The sequence below is a fragment of the Amborella trichopoda genome, chromosome 13, assembly GCF_054954075.1.
Source record: "Amborella trichopoda isolate Santa Cruz 75 chromosome 13, AtrichopodaSantaCruz75HAP2 v2.0, whole genome shotgun sequence".
NCBI classification, from domain to species: domain Eukaryota; kingdom Viridiplantae; phylum Streptophyta; class Magnoliopsida; order Amborellales; family Amborellaceae; genus Amborella; species Amborella trichopoda.
In genome coordinates this window covers 4,713,635-4,730,593 of record NC_142348.1, presented here as the reverse complement: position 1 = coordinate 4,730,593, position 16,959 = coordinate 4,713,635, and the positions used below count along the sequence as shown (strand labels likewise).

The 16,959-nt window shown below is 34.5% G+C and overlaps 1 protein-coding gene across 1 annotated transcript in view; it reads left to right on the top strand.

The window, feature by feature from the left end:
• Window positions 1-4,454: 4,454 nt before the first annotated feature.
• OWL1 (DNAJ heat shock N-terminal domain-containing protein) overlaps window positions 4,455-16,959 on the top strand; it is a 28,007-nt gene continuing 15,502 nt past the window's right edge. Inside the window, exons 1-8 of the mRNA XM_006838092.4 lie at window positions 4,455-4,889; window positions 5,528-5,814; window positions 6,429-6,626; window positions 7,267-7,381; window positions 7,770-7,856; window positions 8,410-8,498; window positions 10,198-10,282; window positions 10,594-10,647. Of these exons, the coding sequence (XP_006838155.2) occupies window positions 4,752-4,889; window positions 5,528-5,814; window positions 6,429-6,626; window positions 7,267-7,381; window positions 7,770-7,856; window positions 8,410-8,498; window positions 10,198-10,282; window positions 10,594-10,647 (1,053 nt within the window). The 5' untranslated portion in view covers window positions 4,455-4,751. The remainder of the gene's footprint in view (window positions 4,890-5,527; window positions 5,815-6,428; window positions 6,627-7,266; window positions 7,382-7,769; window positions 7,857-8,409; window positions 8,499-10,197; window positions 10,283-10,593; window positions 10,648-16,959) is intronic.

Sequence of the window (16,959 nt, the reverse complement as noted above, 5' to 3'; positions counted from 1 at the left end):
ATTAATCATCTTGATATGGGGATGAATGGATATAAAAAATAAATAGGATTTTAAGTCTAAAAAACATAATAGGATTCTAAGTCTCAAAAGTAGTGCATCTTGTAACACATTATCTGAATCATCATTTTTCAAAAATTTAAAGTGTTCATACATGACTAGCACCACTTTTGGAGTTTTAAAGTTCATAATTAGCAGTTGAAATACATTTTAAGGCATTGTAAGAGTTTCTAGCACCTGAACTAAGTACCAACAAGGTTTGGCAGTGCACCTTACTTTTATTGTTTAATGCAAGTGCCTTGTATAAACCACACCCTACCTTGTTAGTGTTCCTTTGAGACATATACTAATTTCACATTCAAATTTTGTTTTAAATATTTCATATTTCATAAGGATAAATTTGTATTTCTCCTCACTATCCCAACACTCTTTTACAATTATATAAAACAAAATTGAGTTTTGAGATGCATTATATATGTAATAATTTAATGGAGTTTTGTCTTAGTTGATGAGTAACATGTGCTCAATGGTTCATTTTAAAGGGAATTGATGATTCACTTATTGTAGGAGTTAGCTGTAGTAAAATAAAATGGAAAAGTACACAAAGAGACCATTTACCTTACTTATAAAAATATTACAATTACTCTTGTCCATCAAATTTCAAATCAAGCGATCATAAGAGTTCCGGGACAGATTCAATGCTCCAAAAAATAATTTCTCAAACTGTGTGACACACTCCAGACCATCAAATTTGACATCTAATAACAACTAATAATTGTAACCTCATTATACTAAAGATAAATGGTCTCGTAGTATACCATCTTAAATAAAATTATAAAAAATAAGCAAATCACTTTTAAAAATTAAGTCGGGGGCTAAATCAACAAACCTTTTAACGGGGTGGTCACTTTCAAAAACTCATTTAAAGTACTTCAAATATTTTGTTAGAAAATTTCATAATTGCCCTTATTTTGATTTTGGAATTCTGAACAATTTAGTAATTTGGCCACTTAAGATATTTAAGGAAGATGACTTAAATACGTATTGGTTTTAAATCCAAAATATGTATAATTTTAAAATATTATTTAAAACAACTTATTGATGAAGCAATTACCTTTAAAAAATCATTTCACATCTTAAAATATTTTGATAGATATACCTAAATTGCCCATATTCCTAGTTTGTAATATGAGCAAGTGAGAAAATTTTTGGCAATTGATTAGTTGAGGCGAATAAGTTAAATGCCTCCATTTTTTATGGGATCCAAAATCAAAAAATATTTTTCCAGTAAAAATCTATTTAGGGTTTGGATATACCCAAACTACCTTGTTTCGAGTTTGCAATTTGAACAAATGAAGAAATTTTGGCAATGGGGCCACTTAAGTTACTCAAGGCGAATAACTAAAACCTTTGCTTTTTATAGAGTCCAAACTCAAACTATGTTTGTTAGGAAAATCTATCTGGGGTAAGAACCCGGGACGATGTTAATCATGTCTTTTGACTAATGCAACTTAAGTGAGCAAAAATAAATGTCCCACATATTATAGGTTCCAAAAGGGAATAAGCTTTTAAAATAAAAGGCATTTAATAATGTGATTGGAACTTGAAACAAAGTTATTTAATCATATGATGGATTAAGAACCTGCAATAGGGCCTATTTGAGTATTTTTTTCTAATTATTCAGTTAGATAGTTGATCTAAGGGAAATTATCGAAAATATCATTTTTTCTAGATTATTAGAAATAAACCCTAATTTTTTGACACTTTATTCGTATCCATTTTCACTAATGTTTACAAATTTTTGACAAAATGCCCTCTACAGTAATCTTAGATATGTGAAAGCATCACAATTTTAGTATAACCGTATTTAAAGCGTCGTGATGGGTTTTTCAACTATAATGGTTCTAATTAAACCGAGAAGGGCATCACAGTGATGTGAAATTTGTGATACTTAAGGTATTTAAAGCGTCGAGATGGGTTTTTCAACTATAATGGTTCTAATTAAACGAGAAGGGTATCGCGGTGATGCGAGATCTGTGATAGTTAAGGTAATCATCATAGTTAAGTACTATGATGGTTTTAATGTTGCCCATCATCACGACCCTAATAAAGCTGTGACGACTTAAGCCTCACACCAACCGCTTTTGAACCCTCCACGACCATCGTGGTTATGAGTTAACGGTGATGCCCTCATGGACCTATTACTTTCATGAATGATATTTTAGTAAAAAAAAAAACTGTGACAGGTGGTGAGAAGGGATGGATGGGGTTTTGAAAATTTTGGGATTTTTTTATAATAACCTGAAAAAAAAGGAGATATTTTATTGTTTTATATAATTTCCCTTGATTTAATCACCCCATCCATTCATTTTAAAGAATTACAAAAACAATGTAATAATGAGCGTCAATCAACTCCTTTAAATCGTTTTTCATCAACCTATTTAGAATAATTACAAAGAATATTGCATCTAACAAAGTCTGAAAAAATATCCAGTGCCATCTAATACTTGGTTTTTAAAAGGGGAAAATTTCTCCATACCCGCTATTTGTAGGTTTCATTTCACAATATATTGTCTGTGAAATATATTACTGGCGTAGTACCTTACTGCGTAATACATTATCTGCAACTGGATTGTCACTGTTTGGGTAGTATTTAGATGCAACCTAGGCAATACATGGATTGTCACTGTTTGGGTAGTATTTAAATGAACTTCAAAATACATTGTTATTATTTGGCTATGTTCAGAAGAAATATGGGAAATGCATTACCAACATTTTTTTTTTCTTTTTTGGCTTTATACCCAAACAATGGTTGGACGTACAATCCCTATTAGTATGTAGCTTAAATTTTTTCCGTATTAGTATGTAACTTAAACTTTATAATTGCCTTTGCGTCTTAACACTTTGGAATAACATACTTTTATTATGATAAGCCATCATATTTTTTATGTTTTATACCCAAAACATGGTTGGGCGTACAATCCTTATTAGTATGTAGCTTAAATTTAGTCCCTATTAGTATGTAGCTTAAACTTTATAATTGCCTTTGCGCCTTAACACTTTGGAATAACATACTTTTATTATGATAAGCCATCACATTTTTTATGTTTTATTTTCTTGTGCTAAAGCCTTTCAATCATCTTTATCCAGAAAAACTTCCATGAGCAAATTCAAAAGAAAAAAAAAAAAACTGGAGAAATTTGCCTAGTAACACTTTATGACTAAATGAGATTTATTGGAGGAGAAATTATGTTAGTGCATTGGAAGAGAAATTATGTTAGGGTATTGGAGGAGATTGAAGATGTAAATTAATTTTAAAAAGTTATGAAAAAAAAAAAAAACAATTAAAGCACATTGATTTGGCGATTATGAATGAACTCAAGTATTTCGAATTTATCAACAAAAATAAATAAACAGATTGATTTTAACTGACAACCCAAATTTGTTTATTTTTTTTGGAACAATAGCCTACAATTGTGGTTGCATAACCCAACAAATAAATATTGGATATCTAGCAATAAACAATAATTAAAAAATAAATATTGGATATCTAGCAATAAACAATAACTACAACTATAGTTGAAGAACATGATTCTGCCGGTTTTAGCGCTGATAGGTTTTAGCAGCTAGTTAAAGAAAATGGGGTTGTTATGTGATTTTTGAGGTTTAAATATATATGCCATTCGGTTAGCAAAGGAGCGATTGGTTGGTTTGCAAAAGAGCGATTGGTTGTAGAAGATGGAGCTGCAGCTTTGATTTTTGAGGTTTAAATATATGTGCCATTCGGTTTGCAAAGGAGCTGAGTTGCCGCATTTTAGGTACGAGTTGAAGATTTTTTTTAGTTTATTAGGAGGTGAATCATTAGATTTTTGGGGCTAGGTAGAAACACACCTTGAAAGATTTCCTTGATTACGGAAGCTAAAGATTTGCCCAGATTACGATTTTTCATCATTTTTGGGGAAATCTTGAGTAATTTTTTTTTCATTTTCTTATTACTAAAGTGTACCTAAACAAATGGAAATGTCATATTTTTGGGTAATCTGTTTTCATATAATAGATTTATATGTTCCCAAATAGCCCTTAAGTTTTAAAAGATATATTGGGCATAAAAGTTATAGATTTTATTTTTTTTTAACCCTGAGCTAATTTAAATATATTTTTTCAGGTAAAATAAATTTAAAAAGATATAAATTTTTTAAAAGCCATCATCCCAAACATCTAGAGAGAAAAGAGCTTCATAGAATTGTAGGAGGCATAAAAGTGTTTGGAGAAATATGAGAGGAGAAAAATTGTGAAAGACATTGAAAAGATAGAAAAAAATACTTTTGGGATATATAAGTGAAAAGAGAAAGGATCTAGGTTAAGAAATAATATATTATGTATTTTAATTTAGTTTAGGTTAAAAAATAGGTTAAAGGATAGGTTTAAGTAGCGTAGAATATATCGTTCGAAAATTTGATTTATCCAAGGAACAGCCCTAATTGCATGCGTTGTAGAGGGAGAGAGAAACGGCCTCGGGGCAGACAGAAAGCCATTGAGCTGGCCTGCAATCAATTACAGGAGCCGAAGAGAGAAAGGGGGTGGAATTTTCCTTTGGAAGAGTAGAGAGAGCGGAGTGTGGAACACTCCAGAGAGAGAAGAGTGAGCAACCTTTTATTCGGTATAAGTATAAATAGAGAGAGAATACTGTAATCTTCCGCTCGTGCTGCCATTGGAGTAGAGCTAAGTTTGCCATTTGAGTAGAGCCAAGTTCAATGATGGAAAACACGCCCCCCTACACAGAGCTCTATGCTCTGTTACATATATCGCCAGAAGCTTCAGACGAAGAGATACGAAAAGCATACAGGCAATGGGCTCAGATTTATCACCCAGACAAGTACCAGTCTTCCGAGGTATCCTCCGTTCACTGTAATTTGTATGATATTGTAATGTTGGGTTTTTCTATTTGCATGTAAGAACAAATGGAAGAAGACGTTGGGTTTTGTTATTTGCTAAAAGCAAGTGGAAAAAGAGATCGCTTTTACTAATACAGAAGAAAAATAATGATGGGTTCGTTTTCTTATCAAACAAAAACTGAAGAAATGATAATGTAAAAGGAAGGGATTGGATGATTGGACTTTGGTTTTTATGTAAAATGATGGGTTCTTTTTTTATTGTTATGTCTTTGTTATCAGTTCTGATTCTGATTGCACGCTTTGTTATTATTGTTGGTACTTTTATGTTGTTATTGTTGCTTGTAGGCATAATCGACAATGCGTGGGTTCGGATATTTGCTCATGTGCTTACATCTTTTGCAATGCTTTTAGATGCTCATTTGTGCTTGTATGAGTTCATGTGTTGAAGTGCATAAATGCTAACCTGTTCAAGCTCCACTTAGTGTTTTTTGTATTAGATTCTACCCAAGTTCTATGGATTACTTGTTTAGTGTCATCTCTAGTATTTAGATGTCTTATCACTGGTCTGATGTGATGGTATTAAGAAATGAGCCTGCAAAAATGGTCATTGATTTGAGTTATTTCCTTGGTTTCAGATGAAAGATATAGCTACTGAGAATTTTCAACGAATTCGCCATGCTTATGAAATTTTATGCGATGAACATAAAAGGCAAATATACGATATTTATGGAATGGAAGGAGTAACTTCAGGTTTGGAGCTTGGACCAAAGTTGAATAAACCTGAAGAAATCAAGGAGGAGTTTGAAAGATTAAAACGTCGACGAGAAGAAGAAAAGGCATCCGCTCATGTTCAGCCTTCTGGTTCTATACTTGTAAATTTGTCTTTGCCACAGTTTCTAAATGGTGGTGGCATCTTGAGAGGGTACCCACCTTTCCATTTTGTTTTCTTTTGCAAGAGCCGTTTACTTCTTTTGGATATGTGGTGATAATTATTTGAAAGTAATGTTTCATCATGAACTTTGGTTTCTATGCTGATTTGATTACATCGAGCATATAAAAATGAAATTGGTCACATGGAAGTATGGATGTGGTCTTCTGTTATCATACTCGGTATTAGTTGCTTATGTTCTTTAGTTGTTTTGTGATGATATTTGCATGTGAGAACTTGGTTATGCATCAATGCTAGTTGTAAACGACAAAGTGCTATGTTGCTATATAAGCTTTTTATCTTCAAGTGTTTGCTTGAATTGTTTCTTCAACTTGAGAGAATTCTCTTTAATTTACCTTCCTAGGGAGTGCCTAGTGTTCTGGTTCTTTGCAGGCTAACAGTTTCTCTCCCATTATCAGAAAAACTATCGGTTTCAATCTCTTCCCAATCCATCATATGACAGAATAACAATGACTGCAAAGTGCAGTCTCAAATATATAAGACAAATATTGTTTCCCAAGGTGGAAACGTGGCAGTCAACAATTTCTCTCTCATAATCAAAAAAAAAACTACAAGTTTTTTTCTCTCACACATCCATCATATGACAGAATGGGAATGGCGAGCGAAGTGCAATCTCGAATATCCAAGAGAAACACTGTTGCCTTAGGTGGAAACTTGGCGGTCAGTGGAAATTCCGGTGGAGGAGGTGCAACGGCTGTTCTCAGGCACCAGGCTTCTTCGGTTGCTTCCATAGAATTCATGGCTTCTGCTGGTTTACGTTCCCTTCTCGGGATACAAACATCTCGGTATGGAATTTTGTTTTAGGCCTGAATAATACGATCCATAGCATCATCATAACCCCATGGTATGAAGTTATCACCATCTTATCAAGGAATTGGACAGTGATGGAGGGGATCGGGTTCCACTATAAAGTTCAATTCATGAAATGTTCTTCCGTATTTTTCTTGTCATCACTGCCCAAACAATTGATTGGATGATGATAAACCATACGTTCATGTTTGCTAGTATAAAATACATGGATCATATATTATCCTTTTTTTTAGTTTTTTTTTTTTGTTTGATGGAGTGTATTTTTCCTTTCTCTTACAAGTTATATTGCATACGTAGTATATATAGTACAAATTGGTTTATCCAAAATAGGTAGCCTATGTAGGTATACAGCAAACAGCTGGAGTTTCACTTTATGTTTCCTACAATAGTCGGTGGGAATTAATCATAGCTCCCAATGACTGAACATTCATCTGGGTGCAATTTGTCTTCACCATCCATTGTTGAAAATAGATGGTGGATGCCCAGATGATATCATATGCCACTCTCAAGTCATGTAAATTAAAGATAAAGGTACAGAATGTTGTCAGATTCTGTGGAAATTTTTTAAATTTGTGCATTTGGTTAAACTGTTTATTTGTTGTGTTGTTGATTCAGTCATGTATCACTTCACTCAACTGCTACGAGTGGGATCACAGTTTCTCTGAGAGATGGTTCAATCAATCTTTCGAACACCTGGACTCGTCAACTATCTGAGACATCCACTGGAAATGTAAGGTTTCTTAATGTAGCACCTGGACTTAGTTTCAATAATTTTTCCATTTTATTCCGTTGATGGTTTGTAAATAATTAATGTACTTTTAACCCTCATTTGATAAAATATCATATCAAAGAATGCACATCTGCTGCATGCTTGATTAGGTATATTTATATGCGTGTATCATGTGCATGCTTGTGGAGAGATCTTGTGGAGAGTTTTTTTTCCCCCCTCCAACTGTACTGTTTTTTAACCTTGTCAAGTATGAAGGAAGCTTTAAACGAACCTATTTTGCATGTAACATGCGAAATATGGCAAGAATATGTTGTGAGCTTTCCTTTATATTTGGGTCAGGTTAATCGACAATGTTACTTGTGAAATAGTTGACTCCTTTTCTTTCCAGATACAACTCATTTTTGGAGTAGAACCAACTATAGCTGTTGGATGGCAAAGGAAGGAAGAGAAAAATTCGGCTGCTGGGGAGTTGAAGGTAGGAGATCTAGTGTTGAGCTTAATGAGTCCTTGTGAATTGTGATCACTTAAACAAATATTATGTGTTTTCTTTTTATCTTCAATCTTAAATAACCTTCTAAGCCCATCATGTACGGTGCAATATTATGGTTCCCCATACATATCGAAGCTCAAATTATCAAAAAAAGAAATAAAAAAGATGTGGAGGCTCTTAGCCACCAACAGATGGTGCTGTACCTAGATATTTGATTTATCAGGTACACATGTATAATGACGGCGATGTTGACATTGTTGAGGAGTTTCCTCAAGATTATGAACTTGAATATGAAGATACTTTGGCCACCATGGAAATTTGACAGTCTTTGACTTGTTTGCCTTGGCTTCACATTATGAGTGATTTCCTTGCCTACTAGTTATGAAGAAAGATTTTTTGTTTCGTGACTTGTACAAGGAAATATATTTGTGTCGTTACAAGTGATAAATTTATTTGTCATGTATGCTCAAGGTTATGTGGTTATGCCAGCCATGTGTTCTTTGTAATTGAGCTGAATTTTTTTTCTTTGGTTCTGTAGTTTGGTACTGGTTCTTTTGGAGCATCTGGACATTATACTCGTCACTTCTCTGCCAAATCTCATGGTAGAATCGCTGGTAGAATTGGAAGGTTGGTGATTGCACTTTACTTGATATCCAAGTCACTGAGTTCATGAATTATGGCTATCAAAATAAGTAGTGTTTTGGTAGAAGTATGATGGGTGATGTTTGGTTTGAAACCCATGTTAATGTTGTTTGGGAAATTATGCTAATATCCCCTAATTTTGCGGTGTTAGAATAATGTCCTGCATATGTTACATTTTAGACTAATGTCCCTTTTTTCATGTTTTTCTATTTTTTCTCAAAATACCCATGTTCAGAACTATTAGTTCTAAACCGCTCATTGTAAGGAATCAAAGCAGTCAGAACTAATAGTTCCAGTCTTCCAGAACTCATTGTTAGGAATCAAATGGGCTTAGACTACTAGTTCCGAAATTGCTCATTGCAAGGAATCAAAGTGGTCCAGAACTATTAGCTCCTTACTGCTTATTGTAAGGAATCAAAGTGGTTTGGACTGTTAGTTCCAAATCACTCATGTAAGGAATCAAAGTGGACCGGACCTAATGGTTCCTGATCCATTTGATTCATTACAAAAAATATTAGATCAAAGCTCCTGATCAATTTGACTCCCTATAAAAAGAATAGATCAAAGGGATCTAGAACTATTAGTTTCGAATTACTAACTGGAATTTCATTGAGCATTCTGGTACTAATAGTTCCAAACCACTTGTAAAAGATAAAAAAAGAAAAAAGGACATGGAAAGTGTTATTTTTTTAAATATTGCTAATTATAAGGGATATTAGCTTAAAATCCTATGTTTTTTATCACCATCTTAGCTTGGGACTTGGCCATATTTTGAGCCGAATTGTCTTGTAAGAGGCATTTCAATAATACGAAATGCGTGATAAAAAAAAGAAGAAGATTTGGCTGAGTTACGAGATTGAAATATCGCTGTCATTGGGTCATCCGGATCAATTTGTGGGACTCATTTGGATTTCTGTATATTGTTATCAATTGCTGAATTCTATGCACTTTTGCATTTTTTCCTGATACATATAAAGATGATTATCATGGGTAAGAGCTTGTGAACCATTTGGTCATATTGGAAATAAGCAATTGCCTACCATGGTTGCTTTATGCTAGCTATTTTTTTGAAGAAATTTGGGGTACATTGACGCCTAATATTGTTGAATGTGATAAAGCTGTGATGAGAAAGTTATTTTATGTTTGCTAGATTCAGTCTCTTGATTTTGGTAGTTGCTGGTCCACAAGTAGATTTTATCTTTGAGTCTTCAGTTCCAAGTCTACTAACTTAATGGTAATCGCCTATTTCGACATAGCACATTTGCATGTTGGTCAAGTTAAACCTATGCTTCCCATGAGGCCTCATTGCTGAGCATTCGTAGATGCCTGTGGATATTAGGTCTTCAATTTTAGGCGTTTCTATGTTCTTTAACTTGCTATAGACTTCCAACATATAGGTCAACATGGTGACAACATTAGCATTATTATTTTCATTAACAAAATTTAAACTTAAAACTTAGTATTTTTTGTTTGTATATGGGCTTTCCTATGGAGGCATTTGTTAAAATATTGAGTCATCCTCCTTAATGTCTTAAAATTTTGCCCTGTTCTTTCCTTCGTAGATATACTTGCTTATGTTTGCTCTTACTCTTTATAATGTTGTCTCCTTAATAGAAGTTTATTGCCATTGTATTTTATCAGTTGCATTACTCATGTGTCTCACATGACATCCCTCATGCTGCAGTACTGCTCTTGAATTTGAAGTGGGAGGTGGCAGAAAAATTTCGGATTATAGCACAGTGCGGATGGTTTATACTATAGGCATTCAGGTGACGTTATTTTATCATTTATGTAAGTCCAAATGGATTTTGTTATCATGCATCTTCTCTTCTGTATGAATCCAATTTTTGTTGCATGGGTTGTTGATTATCTTGTGCATTTCCTTCTTTCTTTCTTTTTCTTATATGTGAGATATGCCTACTGTATTAAGAACCAAAAGGTTCATTTTGTCAAACAACGTAAACTTTGGATTGGAAAACTATCAACTACATGGTTTGATTATATGCTTATGGTTACCCGGAACATGTTATACACAGTTGTCTCTTTGTATGCTGAGATTAGTTCTCTGTGCTATTTTTAGGGCATCTTTTGGAGATTCGAATTACATCGTGGAGGCCAAAAACTCATTGTTCCTGTAAGTTTTTTTTTCTAAATATATTTTTGATTTTTTATTTTTTTGGGCATTTTATGTATGTTCTTTGTTTAGATTTCCTGCTAACCTTGTGTTAAACTGCCATTGATTTTTATTTATCGACAAGCAATATATATATATATATATATATATATATATATATATATATGTATGTGTGTGTGTGTGTGTGTGTATAGTTTGCATATGCTGTCAACATTAAAACAATCAAAGTAAGGTGCACCTCCAAACTGTATCAAAAGATGTAATTTTGGTGTTGGAAATTCTTAGGATGGACTGAAATCTATTTTCACATCTAATTATGATATTTAAAACTCCAAAAATGATGCAGATAGAGCAAATATATAAACACTTGAAAATCTTGAAAATGAACGGTCCTGATAATGTGTTTCAAGATGCATTATTTAGAACTTGATAATCCTTTTTTTTCCATATACATATGATGCACTATTTTAGGACTTGAGATCCTTTTCATTCCATATACATGCGTATCGAGGTTGAGATGATCAATTGGAGGGTTTTATAGCGTTGGAATGACCTTTTTTGATGTGTGTTCGAGGCGTGCCTCACTTCTACAGAATAAGGTTGAAAATTTATATAAACTTTTTCATACACACACACACATAGCCTACAAGCCTTGGAACAGTAGAGGCCCGACAATCTAGATTGCAGCTCTCAGTTTTGACGACCTGTGTTGCTTGTTAGATTTTTTTTTTTCTTTTTTTGTAGCCACAGTCATTGGAACATTATAGACCTGACGACTTGAACTGAAGCTTGCAGAAATAAACAGCCTGTTGCGTGCTAGATTTTTGCTTTTTCTTCTTTTTTTTTTTGGGGAAAGTAGGATACCAATCGTCAGCAAGTTTTATACACATGCATATTCACTTGAATTAAATTAAAGAAATGGAGTGCCATTTTTGGTGAATGTAGGTCATATGGATTGCCTCGTGTCCTTCACTTTGGTCAGTCCTACAAGATGAGGTACCATGGTGCATGTTGTTCGTAGACGACATAGTTTTGATCGATGAGACCTGAAACGACGTCAACACAAAGTTAGAATTTTGGAGGGATGCTCTAGAAAACAGAGGTTTTAAAATTAGCCGGACTAAGACAGAGTATATGGAATGCAAGTTTAGTAATAATAGGAGTAGAGATGAGGAAGTAGTTAAGATTGACGACCATGAAGTACCAAAAGACCCTACTATTGATATCTTGGGTTGATAATCCAGGAAAATGGGGAAATTGAAGATGTTGCACACAGAATTAGAGCTAGGTGGGCAAAGTGGATATGTGCAATTGGAATTTTATGTGATCACCGCATACCAATGAAGCTGAAGGGAAAGTTTTATAAGACAACTGTGAGACCAGCTTTGCTATATGGGGCGGGATGTTGAGCGCACAAAAAACAATATACTCATAGAATGAGTGTAGCGGAGAGGAGGATGTTGAGATAGATGAGTGGCAAGACAAGAAGGGATAAAATTCGAACTGAATGCATTTGGGAAAATTTAGGCTTTGACACCAATAGGTGATAAGATGAGAGGGAGTAGACTTAGGTGGGTTGGTCATGTGTGACGCTGACCCAGTACAACACATGTTAGGAGGTGCGAGTTAGTTCAAGTGGAATTCAAGTGGAAGGATTGAAAAGGGCAAGGGGAAGGCCCAAAAGGATGTGGTTGGAAGTAGTCCGAAAAGATATGAGGGCTTATGGCTTCGCTGAGGGTATGGCCTTAAATAGAGCAAAATGGCGAATCAAGATTCGTGTAGTCGACCCAAATTAATTGGAAAAAGGCTATGATGATGATGTTGATGATATATATATATATATATAGGGTGAGGTTTTTATAAGTGGCCCCCTTAATCTATACAAGTAAGAGGCACCTTTAAATTTTGCCAGAAAATGGAGTTATAGTGTCGGAGACCTTACAATTGCTTGAAAATCCATGTTTAACCCTAATTATTAAGTTTGAAATTCCAAAAATGGTGCAGATCAAGCACATTTATAAACACTTGTTACAAGATGTGTTATTTTTAAGTTTTGAAATTCTTTTTTTCTTTATATCCTTACATCGCGAAGTTTTGATGATCAAATAGAAGGTTTTCCAATTTCGAAACACTCTTTTCTACTGATTTTAAGGTGCCCTTACTTTTCTTTTTATCCTTACATCGCGAGGTTGAGATGATCAAATAGATTTCCAATTTTGAAACACTTTTTCTATTGATTTTTAAGGTATGCTTTACTTCTATAGTATAAGGTTGCAACCTTTACCTTGTATAAACTTTCTCTATATATGCACACACACGCACACACCCCTTACTTCAATGTATATATGGGCCTTGAAGCATATGGAATAGTATCAAGTAGGGCTTTAAAGGTGTTGGGTTTCGGTTAGGATTACCCCAACTGGATCTGATCCGACAAGGTCTAGCTTAGGATTACCACAACTGGATCCGATCCGACAAGGTCTAGGTTAGAATTGGACCTAACCTGTTTGATCAGGTCAGGTCAGGGTCATAAATTATATTTAGTATGATTGATATATAAATCTATGTTTTATATAATTTTAAAAATATGATATTATAATATATAGTAAATACAATTATATATATATATATATATATATATATGTATATATATATATATATGTATAGGGTTTTTCTAGAGTTAACAGCTCCTCCAAATGCAATGGTTCAAGTTAGAAGGGGTTGTGATGGGTGTATTTATCAAAACAAGCATTACTTTTTTATTAAAAAATTATTTAAATAGGTAACTTTACCATCAAGCAAGGGAAAATTTGAAATTTTCACAAAAGTACAATGGCATTTTAGAAGTTACTGTCCTGAAACTTAATTTGTAGAGTGCCCTTGTCCTTTAGTTAAAATTTCAACTTTACCCCTTATAGAGATGACAAAAGTACCCTTTGTTTTATAGTAATATTTACAAAATTGCCCCATAAAAGTAACTTTTTTTAAAAAATAGACTACAAAATTAATAAATCAACCCTTCAAAACTCTCTCTATCTTGACCCTTTGTAATTTGAAGGGTTGTGAAGTTTAGATTATCCCATATATATATATATATATATATATATATATATATATATATATATGTATACAGAGGCTAATCTTTCAGGTTGAGACCACCGGTCCTGCAACTTTTATTGCTTTGATAAAAATATTTAAATGTTTGAAATGCTGCTCGATACTTTCAGAAAATATTAAAACATCATCAATATAAACTATCATGAATTTCATATAAGGATTAAAAATATTAGTCATAATATTTTGGAATTCTGATGGAGCATTCTTCAGCCCAAAGGGCATCACGTTCCATTCATATTGTCCGAAGGGGACATTGAAGGCAGTTTTATATTTATCTTTTTCTGCAATTTGGATTTGCCAGTATCCAGGCTTTAAATCAAATTTAGAAATATACGATACCAAAGTACACCAAGATCTATTCTGAGCAACTATTTTCTACTATATTTAGTAGTTAGTACACAAACTTTACGAGTAAATAAACAACTAAACAGATAAGCAGTAATACGGGAGATATATCAATAACAAACCAATTAACGTATGTAACGTTTCAAACTTTTAAACAGAGTATTAATTTAACTTGCATAAGGTAAAAATAATATACTCACATAAGACACTTGCAATAACTAGAAGAGAACTTCCACTCTTCTGGGCAGTAGCTCGGTAGAGTGTTCAGGTTACAATCACACATTAAGAAACTTTACAATCTCGCAAAAGAAACTCGGTGTGGCTAGATACACCACCCGATATACAACCCGATATACAGTAGTAAGGTTACAGTGAAGTGGCAGAGAGTGAATAGTGAAATTACATAGAGTGAATAGTTACAGAGAGTGAATAGTGAAATTACAGAGGGTGAATAGTGAAATTACAGAGAGTGAATACTGAAATTACAGAAAGGGTATCGTGAGATTTCAGAAAGATATCGGAGAGCTGACTGAGAGTTGATTATATAGAAAGTGGTTTGCAGTTAGAGTGGTTGTTGCAGACATAGTAAGAAAACTTGAAACGGAGAGAGAGAGAACTGAGAGGTATCTTTTAGAAGAGTAGAGATTCGGGAATAGCCTGAAATATCAGAGAGAGTTCTGAGAAAACTTTAAAGAGCAGAGCGGAGAGGGTTGCAAAGTGGAGCTATGATAGCAGAGAGTGAGATCTGGGAGAGCTTGAAGAACAGAGAGATATTTGAGAGAGCTTTGAAGAGCATAGATATCTTTGAGAGGGATAGATAATATAGCTTTGAAGAGCAGAGAGATATTTGCAAGAACTGTGTGCTGAAAGAGCTAAGAGCCACCTGAGAGAGCTAAGAGTTGAGAGACTGAGAGAGAGCTGAGCTAAGAGAGCTTAAAGCTGAGAGAGAGCTGGGAGACTAAGAGAGAGCTGAGCTAAGAGAGCTTAGAGCTGAGAGATTGAGAGAGAGCTGAGCTAAGAGAGCTTAGAGCTGAGAGAGAGCTGAGAGACTGAGAGAGAGCTATACTAAGAGAGCTTAGAGCTGAGAGAGAGCTGAGAGACTAAGAGAGAGCCATACTAAGAGAGCTTAGAGCTGAGAGAGAGCTGAGAGACTGAGAGAGAGCTATACTAAGAGAGCTTAGAGCTGAGAGACTGAGAGAGAGCTATACTAAGAGAGCTTAGAGCTGAGAGAGAGCTGAGAGACTGAGAGAGAGCTGAGAGATTGAGAGAGAGCTGAGAGACTGAGAGAGAGCTGAGAGCACTGGGGGAGATCACTAGTGGTCACTGGGGGAGAGCACTTTCGGATGCTTGCCACTTCATCCCTCCCTCCTTATAGGCGTCGGACTTCAAAGATTATTAATCTTCTTCATAAAGATGTCAGCAGCACAGTGAAAGGTGAGGTGACAAAATGGTGTCGGCAGCACAGTGAAAAGCCGAGGTAACAAAAAGGTGACTGCAGCACAGTGAAAAGTTGAGGTGACAAAAAGGTGTCGGCAGCACAGTGAAAAGCTGAGGTGACAAAAAGGTGTCGGCGACATCTGGTAATAGTAAAAGGCTGTCGGTGGTCAAAAGGTCTTTTGGCAGCATTTATTCGGGCTTATGAAAAATGAGGTCGCGGTTGTTGGAGCTCACAATCTTCATTTTCTGGTGTATAATCTTCCTCATTTTGTGTAGAGGCAGACATGGCTTCCTCTTCTTCATCAAAGATTTGTAAGAGCTTCTTTTTGAGTTCCTCCTTACTAGCTGCAGGGTGCTGTTGGCGCATTTTGTATATATAACTGGACATATTTATCTCTGTTTCTGGAGATGGGACCGGGATTTCTTCATTTTAATATTTTCAGGATCTAGGGCTTTGTTCTCATAGACGTCCCACCACTTTATATATATCTATCTTCCCAGGTTGGGAATGTATTCCCAATTATGAGTATAGTCATCAGATATTTGGTAAGACCATTTCATAATCCAGGGTATTTAGTATACAGCCATAAAGTACATATGTATATCTATTTTTGTATTATTATTGTTGTATTCAATAAATTTCCTTTGAGAAGCCTGTATTTTTGGGGGCAATATTTCTGTCCTTGATCCCCAAATTTGGAACCAATTTTTGAACCAATTGGGGAATCCCCTATTGACGGTATTTTTATTTGAAGGAACCATGTATGGGAGTTATTGTTATTTTGGAAATAAAAGACCTCGTGCCTTACTTTTATATAGTCAGAATATCTGAAATATTTATTATTAAATCCTTCAGTCTGTAACCTTCTGGGTTTTATCGGGTCCTTGCCCCACTCCTCATATGATATTATTTTCCATATTTGGAATTTGGAGTAGGCAATTATATTAGTATTTTTCCTATAGAAATTGACCAATGTAATTGATCCTGTTTCTAAAAAGATGGCTTCAAACCATTCTCGGGTTTTATCATTATTGGATGGATGGAGGTGTTTATCCAGATAAATATTTGCTATTTCATATGGGTCTCTATTTTTATGAATATCCTCTATTATTATTGTAGCTATAAAGGAGGTTTCTATGAACCTCGTCTTTTCTCCACCCGAGCTATTAAATATTGGGATTGCCTCAGGTGAGAAAGTTATTTCTTGCGCATGCTTTATAGCTAGCTGATTTGGGGTTATTGGTGAGGTCATTAGAGTTTTTCTTGGTATTGGAACTATGTCCATTTTCCCCTTTCCCTTACTTGGTATTATTCTCCTGTCCTCTCTCCTGTCCCCCCTGCAAAAACTCACAGGTTAAAAAGTCAGGAAGATAATTTGTATGTCCATTAACATGTTCAATATCAAATTCAAA